Source organism: Oryctolagus cuniculus, chromosome 2 (genome assembly GCF_964237555.1).
Source record: "Oryctolagus cuniculus chromosome 2, mOryCun1.1, whole genome shotgun sequence".
NCBI classification, from domain to species: domain Eukaryota; kingdom Metazoa; phylum Chordata; class Mammalia; order Lagomorpha; family Leporidae; genus Oryctolagus; species Oryctolagus cuniculus.
Window position 1 is genome coordinate 128843161 of NC_091433.1, and position 21806 is coordinate 128864966.

General features: G+C 49.5%; 1 protein-coding gene across 4 annotated transcripts in view; it reads right to left on the reverse strand.

Annotated features, from left to right (window-relative positions):
• Positions 1-21806, reverse strand: part of TET3 (tet methylcytosine dioxygenase 3) — a 110165-nt gene that overhangs the window by 17732 nt on the left and 70627 nt on the right. For all 4 annotated transcript variants that reach the window (XM_051837376.2, XM_051837383.2, XM_051837366.2 and 1 more), the window contains 3 exons: positions 14714-14804; positions 6320-6413; positions 72-280 (listed from right to left, as the gene is read on the reverse strand). In XM_051837376.2, the coding sequence (XP_051693336.2) occupies positions 72-280; positions 6320-6413; positions 14714-14804 (394 nt within the window). The remainder of the gene's footprint in view (positions 1-71; positions 281-6319; positions 6414-14713; positions 14805-21806) is intronic.

Genomic DNA, 21806 nt, shown 5'->3' on the forward strand with positions numbered 1-21806 from the left:
AGGGCGAGGACTCTCCCAGGGCTGCCTGCAGTCCTCCCGGGCACCTGCCGTCCCCAGCCCCCGCCACGTACTCATCATTGAGGCCGCATCTCCGGCTGGTGGGGTTGCCGTACTTCCGGAGGGTGTCGGTGAGCTCCTGGTACAGGGTGTCTCCCAGGCTGCGGGGGATGCCCTCCCAGGCCAGGATGAGGATGACGATCACGGCGTTCTGGCAGTGGTGGCCCGCGCGGTGCCGCACCAGGCAGAGCAGCTTCTCCTCCAGCGTGTGCCTGCGGATCACCTGGGGTGGGGGGGTGAGGAGGCACCTTTAACAGTGGGAGCCCGAGCCCGGGCGCCTCTGCCCGGGCCACACCTCCCTCACAGACCTGCCTCACCACCACACGGGCTAATGGACTGGCCATTAAAATTAAGGGATGAAAAGCACAAAAGTTATTTTTTCAAAAGAGTGAAATAAAAAATAATCACAAAGATAATTGATGACCTGCACAGACTCAGAAGTTTAAAGCCACATCCTTAAAGTTGTAAGCCAAAACACAGTCAGATTTTAAGTGCCCTAATGTTCGTGCAGAGAAAACGCTGCCTACCAGGGTGTTTCTAGTTAAAGGCGCTGTTTGGCGGGTCCTCAAAAAGCTAAATATAGAATTGCCATTGAGGCAGCAAGTCCTCGCCTAGGAACACTGCCAAGCGAGTTAGAGCGGGGACTCAGACGCTTAAACACCCATGTTCACCACAGAGCTATTGACAGCAGCCCAAAGGCGGGAACAACCCAAGCATCTACCAACCGATGGATACGCAAATTATGGCAAAATGCCACTCAGCTTCTGGAAGGAATGAAATTCTGACACAAGCTACGGGACATCTGAACTTTGAGGACAATCTGCCAAGTTAAATAAGACAGATATACAGGGCCAGCATTGTGGCATAGCAGGTTAAGCGGCTGCCTGTGATGCCAGCATCCCAAATGGGCGCTGGTTCATGTCCTGGCTGCTCCACTTCCTATCCAGCTCCCTGCTCATGGGCTGAGATAAGTAGAAGATGGCCCGAGTACTTGAGCCTCTGCCAACAACGTGAGAGACCCAGATGAAGTTCCTGGTTAACAGTGGGAGCCGGAGCCCAGGCGCCTCTGCCCGGGGCCACACCTCCCTCACAGCCACACAGACTTGCCTCATGGCCACGACCACCACCACTTGGGCTAACAGACCATTAAAATTAGGGGATGGCACTGGCCTGGCCCAGTACCAGCTGTTGCAGCCATATGGGGAGTGAACCAGTGGCTGGGAGAGCTCTGTCCCTCTTTCTTTCTCCATAACTCTGACATTAAAAACAAATCTTAAAAAAAAAAAAAAAAGCCAAATACAAAAGGACATACTGATGATTCCACTTTTATGAGGTACCTTTAAAATTCCACTACCTAGTAAACGGAAGATCTGTCACTCCCACCATCTCTGTCTTTCAAATTAAAAAAAAAAGACTAGTGGTGGCTGCATACCAGTGCAAATGTACTCAATGTCATAGCCTGCACATTCAGATGGTCAGAACAGCAAGTTTTATGTACATTTTATAATAAATTATAGCAAAACCCACTGAACTATATGCTTTGTATGTGGATAAATTATGTATAATATATAGGTTATATCTCAAAGCAAACAAAACAGTAGAGCCCTGGGCCTGGCCCTGTTCTTTGGCTTGGGATCCAGCCACTCCCTCGTCCCAGTTCTCCCTCCCTAGACAAAAGAGATGTGTCAGGGAGGAGAATCCTGGAACTGGGGACCAGGGTGGCTGAATGTCCCCAACCGGTCTCAAGTAACTGTGACCAGCAGGGGTAGGATGAGACCAGCCGGGGAGGCCTGGAGGCGGGGCTCGGGCAGGGACCATGAGCAAGGGGCTTAGTTGTCTCACACGTTAGAAAGGGGGCAGGCAATTGGGACAGACAAGGAGACCACCCAGAGACCCCCGCATAACACAGGCAAAACCGATCAAGTCCTGTGTGACGGGCAGGGGGAAACAGGAAACGGAGTGGGTTCCTGAGAACAGCGGCCCTGAGCGAGGGACAAGCCGTAAGTGACTGAGCAGGTGCGGATGTCGTCTCCCAGAGTTCCCAGGACACATTGCAGTTGAGGGCCTCTGGCCACTGAGAGGCCCATTCCAGCAGACCCCGCCAGAGCAGGGTGATGGTGAGGAGGCACTGGGCCTCACACTGATACGATCATGGGCATGTCGGGCAGGGAGGTGTGGAGAGGGGAGGCCAGACAAGGAACTGGAGGTCAGTTCAAAAAGTGTATGGAAAATAGCATTGGGGTCAGCGCTGGGTGTAGGGGGTTAAGCCACTACCTGCAATGACAGCATCCCATATGGGTGCTGGTTCAAGTCCCAGCTGCTCTACTTTCCAGCTAGCTCCCTGCTAATGCACCTGGGAAAGCAAAGGAGAATGGCCCAAGTGCTTGGGCCCTTGCATTCATTTGGGAGACCCGGATGAAGCTCCCAACTCCAGCCATTGTGGCCCTTTGTGGAGTGAATCAGAGGATGGAAGATCTCTCTCCCTCCCTAACTCTTCCTTTCAAATAAAATAAATCGTTAAAAAACATCTGTATTGTGAAAATGGCACTAAAAGATGTTTACTTTGATGCAAAGTGAAATGTATGCATTTTGCCTCCTATTGATCCTCCAGCACCTCATCTAAGTGCAGCTACAGAACACCTGTCCCTTCGTGACTGGCTGACCTCACTGCAGGTCCTCAGGTTCATCCACGCTGTAGCACGCAGCCTGTGTCGGAATTTTCATCAAACCACCCATTTTTTTTAATAAAAGATTTATTTGAAAGGCAGAAGGACAGAGAAAAGAAGCAGCTTTTCCATCTGCTGGTTCATTCTGCAAATGCTCACATCAACTGGGGATGGGCCAGGTGCATTAGCAGGAAGTAGATGGGAGGTGAAGCAGCCGGAACTTGAACCGGGAACTTTGTCAAGAGATGAGCATGTCCCTGGTGGCAGCTTAGCTTGCAGCACCACAACACCTTTTTTTTTTTTTGGATGGGCAGAGAGAGTGGGATTCCCATCTGCTTGTTCACTTCCCAAATACCTGTAATAGCTGAGGTCTTGGAACACAGAACTCAACCTGGGTCTCCCATATGAGTGCTAGAGATTCAACTACTTGAGCCATCACCTGCTGCCCCCCAAAAATCTGCATTAGCAGGAAGCTGGAGTCAAGAGCCAGGGCTGGGACTGAAACCCCACCTCTCCGAGTTGCTGCTTGAGGTTGAGGTAACGGTGCCTCCCGTTTCATGGTGTCAACTGCACCACGAAAGCTGTATTTTGGAAACTGGCAACACACGAACCCAGTATCGAATCAAAGGCTTGCGTTAGAACTTCCAGCGTGATTGCCTGGCTTCCTGTGGTCCAAGTTTGGCATGCCATGGGGATGGACACCCATCTGTGACCACTGATGAGACAGCAATCCCTGTGCCGAGCACCATGGCCAACCTCTGCTCACCACCCATGGGTCAGGTGTTCAGAGTACACGGTGAGACACTCAAGCAGTCCCAGCCACGACTGAGGCCACGTCACTCAGCTGTCACCAGGTGTGAGTGCACGGTCCTCTGGGCCCTGTCTTCACAGGGACAGGGGTACACGCAGCAGAGAGGAGCTCCCTCCTCAGCACTCCATCCTGCAGGTCCCTCACAGAACCTAAGGACGTCCAAGCCAAAGGCCAGCGAGGTCCCGAGCCTGTCCACGAGCACAGTGGCCACAAAATCAGACATCTCACCAGCTCCCAGCAGGGAACTCCCTGGGCAGCACACCTGCCCTCCCAGGACGCCCACCTTGGGTTTAGCCCCACCGCCCTGGGGGCTCCCTGTGTACCCATCACCCCATTCCCCCAGCGACCCTCCAGAATCCCAGGATCTCACCAGCCCAAGCAGCAGCTCTACACTTCTACCACAGGCCCATGTTGGCATCCCTGCTGTTTGGTTCTGGCCGGCCTCTATGCTGAGCCTCCAGCCAATACCCTGCCCTGCTCTCTCCCTGGTTGTCACCTACTGTATACTGTACATGCCACCTTCAAACCAGAGCTTCCCAGGGGACCCCAGGGAACTGAGGGCAACTCGGGTCACTCCCTCCACACGAATCTGCTGAGCACTCAGGACAGGCCTTGGCTTTGCACCCCCATCCTGGCCTGACAAGTCCAGAACTCAGTCGGCTTCCCTGATTTAGCCGGAGGCACAGGATTTTTTGGGGAGGTGGCAGGTCCAGGCTACAGACATGAACCCCAAGTGGAAAACAAGATCTAGGCTCCATACACAGGAGCAGGCAGGTAGGAGACCCAAGGAGGTGTCGTCCACCACAGGCAGCTGGATGCTGCCCCTCGGCGGTGGCCACACAGCCGTGCTTTGGGCTCTCGACGCAGCTGCCACTGAGAATGATCTGTCTTTCCAGGCATTTGTGTGTCACTTCTCCAGCAGGGCAGGGAGAGAACACCTCCCCCTGCCCCCAACTTTCTAAGGATGGAACTCTAAATGAGCCCTCCCCCTAAGATAGCAGAGTGTTCAGCAACTGCATAGCTTAGAATGCATAAAGCCCCAGAAGTCTACCACACAGAAGGAAATGCCTAGAAAAGCAACAAAAAGAAGCCCTCCTCAGTGCTGTCCCTTCCGAGTGCACGTGCCACTGTCACAGCTCTGTGACCTTCCAGCCCGTCGCTCCTCCCGGCCCTCGTCAGACGGGGGGCACTGTCACACAGGGCCCAGGGACCCCCATGAGCTGCTGGGTCCTCAGACACAGGCTCCCTGCGCTGCACGCACCCTGCTGGGGGCACCTGTGGGCACACTCGGTGGACTGGCTCCCTGCGGGCCAGCTTCCTCGCTCCTCCCAGTGGAGGCGAGGTCTTCCCAGTCCTTGGCAACACCACCGGAGCCCCGGCCAGAAGTTCACGCTTCACCGCCCATCCCCAGCCTCTGGAAATGCGTGTTCGCTTCTTCAGTGCCACCCAGACTTTACGGTGCCAAATTCTCTGGAACTGGAAAAGTCCCTAACGCTACCTTTGGACACAGCCTCCTGGCCTATGCCTTTGTAATTCCTCTACAAACCCTCTAGCCAGCAAGAGAAAGGCCAGTAGTCCCTCTGCAGCTAATGTCATTTCCCTGAGGGGCTCGGGGGGCAGGGGTAAGACCCCCCTTTCAGCAGCCACGTCAGACCTCCCCGTGCAGTGACCACCACTCAAAGGGTAGGGACCCGTGAATGGCCAAACCAATCCCCAGATTCTCTCGTCGTGTAATTCTGCACTACTGACTGAAGATAACTGCTAAAAACAGATACATTGTGGCTCAAGTTCAGACACCTTTTCTCTTCATTTACTGCAAGGATGCAACGGCATGGAGCACGTACCAGATAAAAATGGGCAGGAGCACAGATGGACAGACGCTGACCACGGTCCTCTGACCGCCCTCGCTCCCTCCACCCAGCCTTTCTGCCTGTGCCCACGGGACCCTCGGCACCAGGAGTGCTTCTCTACCCTCTCCCTGGCCCACTCAGTCCAGCCCATGGCCACTGCTCCATGCATGCCCCGCTTCTCAGGGAAGCCCAGCCGGCACGTTGGCCCCTGAACTCCCTGGCACCCTGACATCTGTCACCCTCTGCTGTTCGAGCCTGCCTGACCGTCACGTGTCTCTTCAGCTCGAACGCGGCGCCTGAGCCTGCCACGCTCCACACGCATGCCCCTGCCAAGCGCCTGACACCATGCTGTGCTCACAGCCACCGGAGGTGCTGTCCGCGGCTTCATTCCGCAGAAGCAGGTGCTCCGCCGCTTAGAGCTCTCTCTGGGGACCAGAGGGGCCAGGTCAGAAGAACTTTGGGTTGGTGGACGGGAGTCTGAGTCTCTGACAACCTCAGAAACACGGGCAGGGCTGCTCAACCCCAGCCAGAGGCCCAGCCTTAGCCTGCAGGCTGGGCCTCAGCCAGCCAGCCCTCTCTTGTGTGCCTGCCTTGCAGGCGGGAGACGGGAGTGCTGGCAGCGCTGGGGCACGTGGAGGGGGAAGAGGAGTCAACTGGCCCCCAGTGGCCCCTAGTGCTGGGTAAAGACAGCACCTCCAGCTCTCCTCTCCCCATCCCTAACGGCACTGAGCCAACAGGGACCACCTGGGTGATGACAGGCAAAGCCCAGGACCCAGGGATGGCATTTAAACAAGAGGAGCACGGCAGCTGAGGCTGGCATAATGACCCCAACCGAGCACCTGCTCCCACCCCCAAGGACAGGAAATCTGCTCGGTGATGCCCGTCCAGGGCCAGGAGGACAAGGCGCGGCCTTGGCTGCAGGGCTCAGTACTCACCCACTTTGCAATGGGGCAGCCACGGGAGCTCTTCCCCTCCTTCCCGGTGTAGATGACCTTCTCGATCCTGATGGCTTTCCCCTTCTCTCCGTACCTAGAGAGGGAGACAGAAGCCACCATGAGCACAGCAGAGCCCAAAGGAGAACAGCTCACAGCAGGAGGCACAGCTCCCTCCCTTCAGCTTGGGTATCTAGTTACCGTGGAGGGGAGGGGAGAGAGGGAGGGGAGAGACAGGTTTAAACGTTTATTCTCTGCCTGGAGGCTACAGAGACACAGTGGCCAGGTCCAGGTTCCCAGGCCCTGTTTCACCTGCTCCTTCTCCACTCCCATTCATCTGACCCCACCACGGTCCCAGGACAGGTGCAGTCACACGGAATGCCCAATTATTACCTCTGAGACTCCAGGAAGGGTCCCGAGCCACAGCTACATGCAGGCATTTATATCCACCCCTGTGACAGTTGAGCCACCCTGAGAGTTAGCTATTTATAAAATCAACGGAAGAAAATAAGTGGGGAAACCCTATTGTTCTCTCTTAATTACCTCAAATGACATCTGAACACAATGAAGACGAATAGGTGAGGCTGGGGGGAGGAGGGTGCCCCTGCCAAGCGCAGACACAGGCTCCCAGGCTCCCCCAGACAGTAAAACATACATACCCGGTTCCTGCAGAGCCCCGGCCCCCGTCCACCCACCCGCACACGGGGCTGTCCAGCCACTGCCCTCTGAGACCACCCAGCCCCCACACAAGGTTTGTAGGTGACCAGTCTGTGGCCTCCAGGGTTGAACTGACGTGTCCAAGGCCACACAACTCTACGGAGGCAATGGTGCTTAAAGGACTGCCTGGGAGGGGCAGGCGAAAGGCACAGCGGCTCAGTCGCTGCCTGGGATGCTCACATTATCCACACTGGAGAGCCTGCCTCGAGTCCCAGCTGCTCTGCTTCCAACCCAGCTTCCTGCTAATGTGCATCCCAGGAGGCAGGAGATGACGGCTCATACGCTTGGGCTCCCTGCCACCCACAGGGGAGACCCAGATCTAGACTGAGTTCTGTGCTCCTGGCTTTGGCCTGGCCCTGTCCTGGCTATTGTAGGCTTTGGAGAGTGAGCCAGCAGATAAAGATCTCTCCACCTGTCTGCCTTTCAAATAAAATGAAAAAAAAAAAAAAATTAAAAAGGATAGTAAAATTGGGCCTTGGTATCTAGCTACATACACTTTCTTAGTAACTGTGGTCATTCACCAGACTTTTTTAAAAGATTTATTTATTTGAAAGAGTTACACAGTGAGAAGAGAGGCAGAGGCAGAGGCAGAGAGAGGTCTTCTATCCAATGGTTCACTCCCCAGCTGGCAGCAACGGTCAGAGCTGTGCTGATCTGAAGCCAGGAGTATCTTCTGGGTCTCCCACACAGGTGCAGGGGCCCAAGGACCTGGGCCATCTCCTACAGCTTTCCCAGGCCATAGCAGAGAGCTAGATCGGAAGTGGAGCAGGCAGGTCTCGAACCGGTGCCCATATGGGATGCCGGCACTTCAGGTCAGGGCGTTAACCCACTGCGCCACAGTGCTGGCCTCAATCACCAGACTAAGCCTCAGTTTTATCATCCATAAAATGGAGATTCAAATGGTTCCTACCTCCTGGCCTTGGTAAAGATCAAATGATAATTCACAAGGACAGCGGTGTTTAGAGAACTTTAAAGTTCTTGGCATAAAGGAGTAGCTCCATAGTCACTACTTTTAACATGTAAAAGCCATCTCACTGAATCATGATTTTATTAGTTTAAGTTTAGGGTGCACTAACACATCAGGTGCCAGCTGCTGCTTTCCACTCCTCATGAGGCTGTTCCGGTCTTGAGGGTCTGTACCACCAGGCGCATCCGAAGCACTAGCAGGTATCTCTGCTTGTTCCCTGCCTTCACTGAAGTCGCCCCCGCCCCCACCCCCACCCCGCCCCACCCCACCCCCTGCCAGCTTTGGAAAGGGGCAAGGCCTCCTGACTGACAAGGATCTTTTGTTCAAGATTTTTAATCAAGTTGATTACTTGTATTAAATACAGTTTAACATCTAAGGAGATAGTTAAGTGAACAATTATTCTTTGGTCAATTAATATGGCATGCTATTTTAACAGACTGTCTACATCAAACGATCTTTGTATTTCTGTGGTGAATCAACTTGATCATGCACAGTACTTTAATATATCACTTAACAGTACATCATGTGATTACAGCTTTAGAACACATACTCTTATCCATTCCACTTCTAGGAATCTCTACCTCAGAAATAGCTATACAAGTGCACCAAGGCTTAGTAACAAAATGTTCACTGCCTCATCAAGAACAGAAAAATTAGAAACAATCTAGATTTTCAGAACTGGACTGGCTGGGCTGGTGCTGTGGCACAGTAGGCTAAGCCTCTGCCTGTGGCACCAGCATCCATGCACGCTGGTTCGTGTCCTAGCTGCTTCTCTTCCAATCCAACTCTCTGTTCATGACCTGGGAAAGCAGTGACAGACAGTCCAAATGCTTGGGTCCCTGCACCCAAGTGGGAGATCCAGAAGAAGCTCCTGGCTCCTGGCTTCAGATGGGCCCAGCTCTGGCCATTGTGGCCATATGGGGAGTAAGCCAGTGGAATGGAAGACCTCTCTGTCTCCCCCTCTCTCTGTAACTCTACCTCTCAAATAAAAGTAAAAGATTCATTTATTTGAAAGTCAGAGTTACACAGAGAAAGAAGGAGAAGCGGGTGGGGGAGGGGGGAGGCTTCCATCCACTGGTTCACTCCTCAATTGGCTGCAATGGCTATTGCTGTGCCAATCCAAAGCCAGGAGCCAGGAGCTTTTTCCAGGTCTCCCACTTGGATGCAGAGGTCCAAGGACTTGGGCCATCTTCTACTACTTTCCCAGGCTACAGCACAGAGCTGGATCAGAAGAGGAGCTGCTGTAAATAAATCTTAAAAAAAAAAAAAAAAAAAAAAAATGGACTGGCTAAAAAAAAAATATCAATGTCCACACAATGGAAATGCTTAGTGCCGTGTGGCCTGGCCTGGGAAGAGATTAAGTGGGAGGAACCCAAGCCACACCCAGCAGCTATGATGGATCCTGCTCAGTCCAAAGCACGCACACTCGCACCTGTCTCTGTCAGTGTTTAGACTGAAAGGTAAGCACCGAAGTCTAGGAAAAGTTTCTTCTGGGACAAATTGGCCAGAGAGCTATATTTACTCTGAGACTTTAGAAACAACAACAACAACAAACTTTTATTTCATTTTTGTAATTGAAGAATGGTGGTTTTTTTTTTTTTTAAGAAAAATATGCAGATTCCTCCAAGTTCCACGTTCCATTAAGATCTCAGCAAAAGGATGAGAGTATTTCTGATAACTATAACCCTAAAATTCTCAGGCTTTGGCACAGCAGTCATGCTGCCATTGGAACACCCGCATCCCATGTTGTGCCTGGGTTTGGGTCCTGGCTCCACTCCTGATTCCAGCTTCCAGCTAATGAGCACCCTGGCGGGCGAGAGGCGAAGGCTCAAATAGTTGGTCCCTGCTACCCACTTGCCAGAGGCCCTGGCTGTCCAGCCCCAGGTGTTGTGGGCATTTGGGTAGTGAACCGGTATATGGGACATTTCTTTCTCCTCACCTCCTCTTTCCTTTCCCTCTCTTTGCCTTGCAAAGAAAGAAACCTTAAAGCAAAGCCACAACACTCTAAAGCTCTGTCAGTCTGTTACAGGAAGAATTTGCAGGCAGGATTTAGCATTTATTCAGCGTGGCCTGGGTCCCACAGTGCTGCTTTTCATTGGTTCCTGGACAACTTCAGCTCAGCCAGCATTTATCAGGAAGCCACCCACAGCGCAGGCTCCGGCCCTCCGTGTGTCCTGGGGATCCCTGCAGGGAAGCAGAGCCTGGGGCGACCACACTGCGCTCTCGCTTGCTCGAACTCCCGCAGGAGGGTGAGCTGAGGACACGGACAGCGGCACTCTGAGTAGGTCCTCCCCAGCCCTCGACGAGGAACACATCCTGCGGCGAATGCATGTTGGAGCCAAGCACTGTCTGATCAGCTGGGTTTTCATTGCTTTTTAAAGAACTCGTGTTTCAAGATGACCAAATATCTCTAGCTCTTTCTTGCTGAACGTCTTTCTTTCGTGAAGATGCCCTTCTCGGACTTAGATGCACTCATCTGCAACCTTCCTCCCAACAATCCCTGATGCTCTCAGCCAAGGACGGTCCCAGGACCAGCAGCAGCAGCAGCACCTGGGACTTGGCAGGAATGGAACCAAGACTCTTGGGGCCCATCGCAGACCAAGCTTCTGCCTGGCCAGAGCTCAGGTGGGGCCTAGTGGTTTGTGCTACGCCAAGCCCCCAGCAGATCTGGACACCTCTCGGACAACCACACCTCTGCAGCTGTGCCTCCCAGGGCTGGCTCCACCAGGCAGTGACAAGAATAGACCCCGCTGGAGCTCAGAGGACCTGAGCGCACAACCAGCACTGAACAAAGCCCTAGGCTGCCAAGGACGCCCTTCCCAGGGGGACAAAGCTGCATGCCGCGCACCAGTCAGGTGTGGGTTTGACACCCGACTGATTATCTAAGACAACAAGGACCTGGGCACCCAGGAGGTATGAAGGCCAGAAGTACACTGGCATGCTTTAGGATTTGCTTTCGTCTTCCTCTTCCTTTCTCCAAAACGCTACCAGACAACCTAAAAGCACCACCTTGGTTTCAGTCTATCTCCCCTCCCTGCCTCTCTGACCCCTGCCAGTAGGGTGCTCCTGCCCACAAACAGTGCAGGGAGAGGCCCAGGGGAAGAGCCAGGACCTTTCTCAGCCAGGGGATTCCATTGCTATCCATTCCTCTCCTTGTTTTGGAAAAGATCTTAAAAAGATGTCCATAAAGTAAAAGTAACAGGTGATGAAAACAGGGGTGTGTGTGGGAATACGTTGGTACCAAAATCAGCAGGGATCTGTGTTTTGAGAAACAAGCCTGGAACATCCCGACAATGAGAAACCAAAAAGCCACGAGAGACTTCCTACCTAGAGTGATGTCAAAGGGACTCAGGAGTGAACCTGCACAGGCACCCGCCAGCCAAAGGTGAGAAATCACCTCCCTCCTAGTGGTGGGACACAAATCTGGCTCTGAGCTTACCAGAGCCAACAGAAAGACGGAAATGCAATCTGTTACATGATTTACAAGGTCCTCGAGATAAAAATAAACCAGTTGCTGAGGAAAAACACAAGTATTCCTAGTCTTGAGGAATTCCTCCCTTGGATCAATTTCTCAAAAATTTACAGTTGGCTGTTATTTTTAAAGCAGTGAGGGAGAAAAGACAAATCTCAAGTTCATCACTAGTTCTTAATCCTTATTTCAAAATACCTCCTTCTAGAACTGAAAGTAATTTACAGGGCTGCCTGGAAGTCTCATAAAATTGTTACCAAACAAAGCAAAACCCAAAACAACCTATCACTGATCAGACCTGCACACATGACTCTCCTACCAACAGCAAGGTAGGGATCATTCACAAAAATTACTGGCAATGTGGCATTTGGTGCAGCAGTCAAGATGTCCACGTGTCTGGGTTTGAGTCCCTGTTCCTCTTCTGATCCCAGCTTCCTGCTGATCCAGACCCTGGGAGACAGCATTGATGGTTCAAGTAACTGGGTTCTTGCCACCCACATGGGAGATCTGGATTGGGCTCCTGGATCAAAGCTTCAGCCTGGCTTAGCCTTGGCCTTGATGGGCATCTGGGGAGTGAACCAGCAAATGGGAGCTAGCACACTTGCTCTTTCCCTCTGTCTCTAAAACATTGGGGGGGGGGGGAACCACTGACAAAATGCTGCCAGGTTCAAGCTGGAAACATACATGTGGGTGCAAGCAGGCAAGCATGTACAATCACACAGAGCTGCAAATCTGTTTTGTTCTCATGGATTCAGAGATGCCCTTTAAATCAGGCTTAAATCTAAAGATGGGTCTTTGATCAAATGCTTTTCTGATGGGCTACTTTGATCATAAGTGTTTCCATCCAGTCTAGGAAATCAAGGGTGATTGCCACAGATCATAGTTCTCCACCCATCTCACATTTCATCCATTCACTCAGTCAAAAACATGTTCCGTACTGTCTATTTGAAAGGCTGAGTTACAGAGAGAGAAGCAGAGGCAGAAAGTGAGCGAGGGAGAGCGCGAAAGTGAGAATGAGAGCAAGAAAGAGAGAGACTGATTCCATCTACTGGTTTACTCCCTAAATGACTGCAACAGCCAGGGCTGGGCCAGGCCCAAGCCAGGAGCTTCATCTGGGTCTCCCATGTGGGTGCAGGAGTCCAAGCAATTGGGTCATCTTCTGCTGTTTTCCTAGGCACATAAGCAGGAAGCTGGGTTGGAAGTGGTGCAGCTGGTACTCGAACTGGTGCCCATATGGGATGCCAGTGCTGTAGGCAGCAGCTTAACCCACTGTGCCATAGTGCTGGCCTCATCCCTATTATATTAGCAGGTCTAGTCTGGTTCTGCTAGTCAGAATCTGGTTCTCAAATTTGTGGAAACTCTAAGCTACTCAACCTTCCTCACAATTCTATGTCTACTTAAGAGCAAATACATGCTTGGGTCTACGTTGCTTCTGCTTGCCTTTATTATAAAATGCTAATGCATGTTATAAAAAATTCAATCACTGAATAAGTATATGAGGTAGAAAAAGCATCCCTGTTCCACAGTACTTAGGACAAGCACTCTGTGTCCTCTATACACTGGCTTGGTTTATCCTCACAACACTCTTACAGTGTTTATTGTCATCTCTGTTTTGCAAATAAGGAAACAGTACAGCAGCTTCCACACAGACAACAGAAGTAGCAGGGTCAGGACTAGACCCTCACCTAGCTCCAGCACCCACGCTCTCAGCCACCGAGCTGAATTAACTTTCCACAGACTGGAACCCAGAGCACTGGCCACATGCTACAGACATGTGCACAGATTTTAAAGTCTCTATAAGAGCTGTTTTAAAAATACTGACAACACACACACACCCCTAAAAACTGTTAAATTTAAAAATCCACAGAATACAACTTAGTTCTACTAAAATGATGTTAAAAATGGGCCGGCGCCGCGGCTCACTAGGCTAATCCTCCGCCTTGTGGCGCCGGCACACCAGGTTCTAGTCACGGTCGGGGCGCCGGATTCTGTCCCGGTTGCCCCTCTTCCAGGCCAGCTCTCTGCTGTGGCCCGGGAGTGCAGTGGAGGATGGCCCAAGTACTAGGGCCCTGCACCCCATGGGAGACCAGGAGAAGCACCTGGCTCCTGCCATCGGATCAACGTGGTGCGCCAGCCGCAACGCGCCGGCAGAGGCGGCCATTGGAGGGTTAACCAACGGCAAAGGAAGACCTTTCTCTCTGTCTCTCTCTCTCACTGTCTACTCTGCCTGTCAAAAAATAAAATAAAATAAAAAAATGTTAAAAACAATGAATGCACAATCCATTGTAGCAGTAAAGCTCCCCTAGAATTCAAATATATTTTTTAAAGATTTATTTGAAAGTCAGTTACAGAGAGACAGAGATAGAAATAAATGGGGGGAGAGGGAGAGTGGGAGAGAAGGATATCTTCCATCTGCTGGGTCACTCCCTAGGTGGCTGTAATGGCCAGGGCTGGACCTAGCTAAAGCCAGGAGCTTCTTCTGGGGTTTCCACATATGTGGCAGGGCCCAAACACTTAGGCCATCTTCCACTGACTTTCCCAGGCCATTAGCAGAGAGCTGGATCTGAAGTGGAGCAGCTGGGACTTGAACCAGTGCCCAAATGGGATGCCAGTGTGGCAGGCAGTGGCTTCACCTGCTACACCACAGTACCAGCTCCTAGAGTCCATTCTTTAAAATCTTTACCTCTAATAGGAAGAACCAGGACTTCTTGGATACCTGTACAAGAGTCCAGAATGTGTTGTCATATGAGAAACCAAGAAAGCCGTTAAGGACTCCTAGGATCATGTCGAATGGATTTACATGACATACTGAACAGGCTCTCACTGGCCAAAGGTTCGTAATATGTTCTTGGGATTGCAGAGCACTACTTCTGACGTAGGTTAAACACACACACACAGCCAAACTCTGGTGCCAATCAGCCCTTTAGACCCAGCCACCAATTTTCTAGGACACACAGAAGGCCGAGGAGCTCATCAGACAATACCATGGAAATGCACAACTCAGACCGCTGGAAATCAGCTCCACAGTACACAGAACCAGACAACCACGCTCTCCAGCAAAAGAGGAGGCTGGAGCCACCGATTCAAGTTAGAAGTGAAAATCCTACATTCTACCTTCCAGTCTGGACCAGGGCTTGCTCTGCACACACCTCCAGTACAAGGCAATGAAGATGAAGGGCACTTAAAGATTCATCTCCAACTAACAACTGGCCCATTTCTCCCCCAACATCCATGCATCACTCACCGTTCTTCCATGAGTTCCCGGATAGAGGCTACTGTGGGGCCAGATCCCAGGTGAGTATAATACGGACCTTCATCTTTCTCCACTATTTGTTCTGCAGAAACACAAAGACTAAGTGTTATTTGGAGATATCAATTAGTCAGCATTAATTCATAAAGACAAACTACCAGTTGGAAAATTAACAGGCATGCCACAAAACAAGAAGCCCAAAGGGAAAATCTGTTCAATCCCATTAAAATCACAATGAAACACCACCACACACACACACACACACACACACACTCCCAAGCTGACAAAAACTTAAAAATCTGATAAAACCAAGTGTCAAGACTAACCACTTTGGAATTCAGCTAACCATTATCCAGTAAAGCTAAAGAGTAAGATGGTATATGATCCAGCAACTCCATATCTAGAGATGTACTCCAGAGCAGAGTTTAGCAAGCTACTCCATTCCCAGGTAAACACTCCAATGAACTAAAAACAGGGACCCCAACAAGCCAATGCTCACAGCTGCAGCATTCACATCCCTCAAAAGGTGAACAATTCCCAAGTGTCCATCAATAGAAGAATGAGTAAATAACATGATACACCTATCCATGGAACATCACTCAACCATAATCAGCATAGGGAACCTGGAGAACACACTAAGTGAAATTAGCCAGACACAAAAGGACAAATACTAAATGCTTACACTTAGTGAAGTAGATACCAGAGGCACATTCAGAGAGAGAGAGAAAGACTAGAGGTTTTCAAGGACTGGGAGGAGTGGAGAATGGGGAGTTACTGGTTAGAGAGTACAGAATTTCTGTTTAGGGTGATAAGGAAGTTTTGGAAATAACTTGCTGTACCACAGTGTAAGGACACTGAACTGTGTTCTCACACATGATTAAGATGGCAAATGTTGCTAAATATATTCTATCACAATTTAAAAAACGAAAAACAAACATGGATGGTTCTTGAAAGCATGTTAAGTCACTGAAGCCAGGTACACAGAGGTCACAGATGGCAGGGTTCCATTCATGTAAGCTGTCCCAAAGAAATGGAGAGGAATGGGACTAACTGCTCAGTGAGTGCAGGGGTTTGTCTTGGAGTGATGCAATGTTTTGGAACTATCACAAAAATTGAGAGAAAGAGAAAGAAGCATCGTTTTTTATATATATATATATATATATATATATATATATATATATATTTTTTTTTTTTTTTTTCCCCCGACAGAGAGAGAGAGAAAGGTCTTCCTTCCATCGGTTCATCCCTCAAATGGCCGCTACTGCTGGAGCTACACCAATCTGTAGCCAGGAGCCAGGTGCTTCTTCCTGGTCTCCTTTGCAGGTGCAGGGGCCCAAGCACTTGGGCCATCCTCCACTGCCTTCCCAGGCCACAGCAGAGAGCTGGACTGGAAGAGGAGCAGCCAGGACCAGAACCCAGCGTCCATATGGGATGCCGGCACTGCAGGCAGAAGATTAACCAAGTGAGCCACGGTGCCGGCCCCAGCATCATTATATTCTTAGAATTACATCTATAAACTATATTAAATCTGTTCTCTTTATATTAATTTTAAAAATATAAATAAAAACAAGTGTTTTAGAACTAGACCTAGATGGTGTTTGCATAACATGGTCACTGAACTGTTCACTTTAAAGTGGGTTTTATGGGGGCCGGTGTTGTGGCCACCTTTGACCCTGATATCCATATGAGAGGCTGGCTCGATTCTTGGCTGCTCCACTTCCTGTATGGCTTCCTGCTAACCCACTGGGAAAGCAGATGGCCCAAGTACCTGGGTCCCTGCACCCACATGGGAGACTTGGATGAAGCTCCCAGCTCCTGACTTCAGCCTGGCCCAGCCCTGGCCGTTGCAGTCATTTGGGGAGTACACCAGCAGATGGAAGATAATCTATCTCTCACCTTCTCTACTTCTTCTAACTCTTTCAAATAAATAAATCATTTTAAAAAAGTTATGTTTCATGTTAAGGTCACTTTAAAAACTAGCAAACTATTGATTCATGTAACAACAGATTAATTTTAAATGAATTTTTCTAAGCAAAAGAAACTAGATTCAAGTGGCTACATAATAGCAACTCTGGAAAAACAAAAAGACCTATAGACACAGTAGTACACATACTGTTCTGCAGTTGGTAAATTTGTTTCTTGTCTAAGGAGACAGGATGACTAAATGCAACACAGTATCCACAACAAGTCACACATCAGACAAGGACCTTAACAGAAAAAAACGAGGCCAGTGCTGCAGCTCACTAGACTAATCCTCCACCTGCGGCGCCGGCACACCAGGTTCTAGTCCCTGTTGGGGCGCTGGTTCTGTCCCGGTTGCTGCTCTTCCAGGCCAGCTCTCTGCTGTGGCCTGGGAAGGCAGTGGAGGATGGCCCAAGTGCTTGGGCCTTGCACCTGCATGGGAGACCAGGAGGAAGCACCTAGCTCCTGGCTTCGGATCGGCACAGCGCCGGCCATGGTGGCCATTTGGGGGTGAACCAATGGAAGGAAGACCTTTCTCTCTGTCTCTCTCACTAACTCTGCCTGTCCAAAAAAAAAAAAAAAAAAAAAATACAAAAAGTCTGTGGTTAGTAGTATTGTATCAACATGAATTTCTTAAGTGTATGATAATAATGTAGGAATCACATTAAAGGAAAGTGTGTAAGGGGCACACAGGAATTCTCTAAACCTACAAACAAAATTATATCAAAACAAAAAAGGCTTTTTTGGTGCAGTGGTTAAGACTCCTGTATCTCATACCGGCCTGGGTTCTATTCCTGGCCCTGCTTCCAATCCCAGCTTCTTGCTAATGCATACCTTGGGAGGCAGCAGGTGTGGCCCAAGTAGTTGGGGTCCTGACACCCACATGGGAGACCTGGATTGACTTCCAGGCTTCTGGCTTCAGCCTGACCTAGCCCTGGCTACTGTAGGCATTTGGGGAGTGAACCAGCAGATGAAAGCTCTCTCTCACATATCTCACTACCTTTCTAATAAACTTATATTTTAAAATAAATACAAACAACAAAAACAGGCAGTGGGCCAAAATTTGCTGATCCTAATCTAGAGAAATCTCAATCACACACATCAAGACACACATACAGCATTGTTGGCAATGTCCAAACGGCAAACCGCCTGCTATGCTCTGAATCTGTGTTTCCCCCCTACACACCCCCAGGTCACACCCTGAAGGCATGCTATTTGGAGGTAGAGCCCTTATGAGAAGGGACACCAGAAGGCTACAGTCCTCCTGCCTTTTCCCCTTCTCCACACTAAATGCTTTGGGCACAGAAGCACAAAGTGAGCAGGCAGCTGTCCACCAGGCAGGGAGTGGGCCCTCTCCAGACCAGACCTGCTGGGGTTTTGGTCTTGAAATTTCCATCCTCCAGAACTGTGCAAAATAAATGTCCCCTGTTTAAACTACCAACACTCTGATATTTTTGTTACAGAAGTCCAACTGACTAGACACAACCCAGAACCCAGTAACAGTGGAACGGGTAAGTGAAATGCACTGGTCCCAGAGTGGACTGACTGCTACACCACAGTAAGTGAAAGCAGCACCAGACAGAACACACACAGTAAGATTCTACTTAATACTAAAACTAAGCCATACTGTTCGGAGATCCACGCGTAGGTAGGTAAAATTATGAGGTTGAAATATGAATATGGTTCAATCTTAACAAAGAAAAACAAGAAAATCATTGTCACAAAATCCAGAGAGTGTACCTCTTCGGGAGGGGAGAGGCCCACGACTAGGGGAGGCACACAGGGACTCCAGGGGGCTGGAAGTGGTCTATTTTTGGAACGAGGCAGTGGTTACGCTAGTGTTCATTTTATAAATTGTCACTAAACTATAGAGAGTCTGTTTTCTGTACTATGCATAGAATCAAAATTTTTAGAATGTAAAAACAGTCATTTCACACCTTTTATTTTATGCAGATCATCATGCTCAGCTTGACGGGAGAGGGAAGCCAGGGCGAGGCCAGACTGTGACCTTTAAAAAACTGCACGATTTAGCTGAGAAGACAAGACTTACACACAGGAAGACGCCTAATGGCTCTTCCCTTTAGTGGGGAAAGAGTAGCTTTTCAATGCATGGTTTGATGATAACTGGAAATAGAGTTTGATACCCTACCCCCAAAATATATTCCAAATATATGAAAGACTTAAATGTCAAAAAAAAATTAGATGGGCCCAGGCATTTGGCCTAGTGGTGACAACACATACATCACCTATCAGAGTGCCTGGGTTCAATACCCACCTCTGGCTCCAAGCAATGCAGAGGTGATGACTCAAAGTAACAGGGCACCTGCCACCCACACAGGGGACCTGGCTCCCAGCTTTGGTCCCACTTGGGCACCTTTGCCGGCATATGGAAAGCCAACCTGAGGATGGGAGTGTGCTTGTTCTCTCTTGCCTCTCAAATTTTAAAAATTAAACCATACAGGTGTTGGGAAGAAACAAATGGAAAATATATATATATATATATATTTAAAGATTTATTTATTTACTTGAAAGTCAGAGTTAGAGAGAAGGAGAGGCAGAGAGAGAGAGATCTTCCATCCGATGGTTCACTCTCGATTGGCCACAACAGCTGGAGCTGTGCCAATCCAAAGCCAGGAGCCAGGAGCCTTCTCTGGATCTCCCACATGGGTGCAGGGGCCCAAGGACTTGGACCATCTTCTACTGCTTTCCCAGGCCACAGCAGAGTTGGATTGGAAGTGGAGCAGCCAGGACTCTGACTGGCAGCCATATGGATGCCAGCACTGCAGGCGGCAGCTTTACCTGCTACACCACAGTGCCAGCCTCAGTTTGTATATATTTTTAAATTTTTTATTTGAAATGCAGAGAAACAGAAACAAAGTTCTCCTATTTTTGAGAAAGCTCTTCCAGGGCAGGCGTCGGGTGCAGCAGTTAACACACCACTTGGCGGCTGGTGCCACGGCTCCACCTTGCAGCGCTGGCACACCAGGTTCTAGTCCTGGTCGGGGCGCCGGATTCTGTCCCGGTTGCCCCTCTTCCAGGCCAGCCCTCTGCTATGGCCAGGGAGTGCAGTGGAGGATGGCCCAAGTCCTTGGGCCCTGCACCCCATGGGAGACCAGGATAAGTACCTGGTTCCTGCCATCGGATCAGCGCAGTGCGCCGGCCACAGCGCGGCGGCCACTGGAGGGTGAACCAACGGCAAAGGAAGACCTTTCTCTCTGTCTCTCTCACTGTCCACTCTGCCTGAAAAAAAAAAAAAATACACCACTTGGGATGCTCACATCCTGTCTTGGAGTCCTGAATTTGAGTCCTAACTCTACTTGATTCCAGCTTTCTGTTGATGTGCACCTTGGGAGCCAACTGGTGATGGCTCAAGTTCTTGGGTCCTTGCTACCTACATGGGAGACCCAGATTGAGTTCCTAGCTCCTGGTATCACCTTGCTCCAGCCCTGGCTGTTGTGATGGGTATTATGGGCATGAACCAGTGGATAAGATCTCTGTGTCTAATAAAATAAAAATCAGAGTAGGGAAGAACTTCTCTAAGTATGACATGAAATTCAGAAGCTATCAAAAACAACCGGATACATTTAGTTTTAAAACACAGCAAAACTTTACAGTAATCAGTAAAAATTAAGCTGAAAGAAAAACATCACATCGAGGAGAAATACACCAAAGGACTGATTTCCTTCCACACCAAGAACTACAATTAAATAAGGTCAGTAACACAAGAGGAAAAAGAATGGTTCTTAGAGAATCACAAATGACTCAAACATAAGTACTTCCAAAAGTTCACTTAGAGTGTACCTTTCTAATTCCATTTTCCATTAACCTTTTGCAGTACTCTCATAAGCAAAACTATATTTTTCTCTTTTCAGATGAATCAAAATAAAAAATGTAGTGACTTAATGCATTGGTGGGGACACAGGAAAACAGGCAGTATGGGAAGCAATTTGGAAACTTCAAGTGTATAATTCCAAACAGAAATTTCAAAGGACTTCAAAGTTTTCAGGGCTACTTTCTAGGAATTTTGCCTGCATATGTATTAAATGATACATCAACAGGAATCCTAAACATAAATGTCTGTTTTTACAGACTGCTTAAATACATCATGGCACATTTATACTATGGAATATTAAGCAGCTGTCAAAAGGAATTACACAGTTCCAGATTTACTGACAGAAAATGACTTCTAAGGTATTGAGGTGAGGGGGATGCACCTCATTTTGCTATAGCATTTCAACAAGTTCATGGAAAATGAGTATTAAGAAAAAACTGGAGCTGGCATTGTGGCATAGTGGGTTTGGGTTAAGCCACTGCCTATTATGTTGGCATCCCATATGGGTGCCGGTTCATATCCTATCTGCTCCACTTCTGACCCAGCTCCCTGCTAATGGCCTGGGAAAGCAGCAAATAGGCCCCTGCCACCCACATGGGAGATGGGATGAAGCTCCTGGCTTTGGCCTGGCCCAGCCCCAGCCATTACAGCGGGAGCCAGCTGACGGAAGATCCCTCTCAGCAATTCTGTCACAAAGAACTACACATGGATTTCAAAAAAAATTTTTTTTGCACAATCTTTTTGAGGTACCCTTGCTTTATATGCTACAGCTGGTGCACACACAAGAGCATAAAAGTGTCATTTTACCAACACTAAGAACAAGAGAGTACAAGCAAGCTGAAACCAAGTTCGCCTGCATTCATGGTTTGAAGAAAAAATTAGCAAAGGAACGCACAGCCTAGCAGATGAACTGCCCAAAGCTGCCCACTACCTGCATCTTCTGCTGCTGGAGGCTCTAGGCCCCTCCCTACTGCCCTGGGCTACCATCACAGGCTCCTCCTACCTGGCCTCAAGTCATCTTAATACCACCAGTGATGCTCCCCAGAAATCTGCTCACGCCACTTCCCATGGCTGAGTCCACATTAGACAGAAACAGACCCCAAACTGCAGAGCACCATCTGCAAGGCCTCTGGAAAGACTCGTCCCTTAAGGCCAAGCTACTGGACTTTCTCAGACTCGCTCGCTCTCTGGACTCCAAGCGCCATGTATCCTGCAGCACTCCCAAGGATGGGATCACAAGATGTTACCCTAACTAATGAGGCACGTTAGACCAAACACGGATCTCGCAGATGA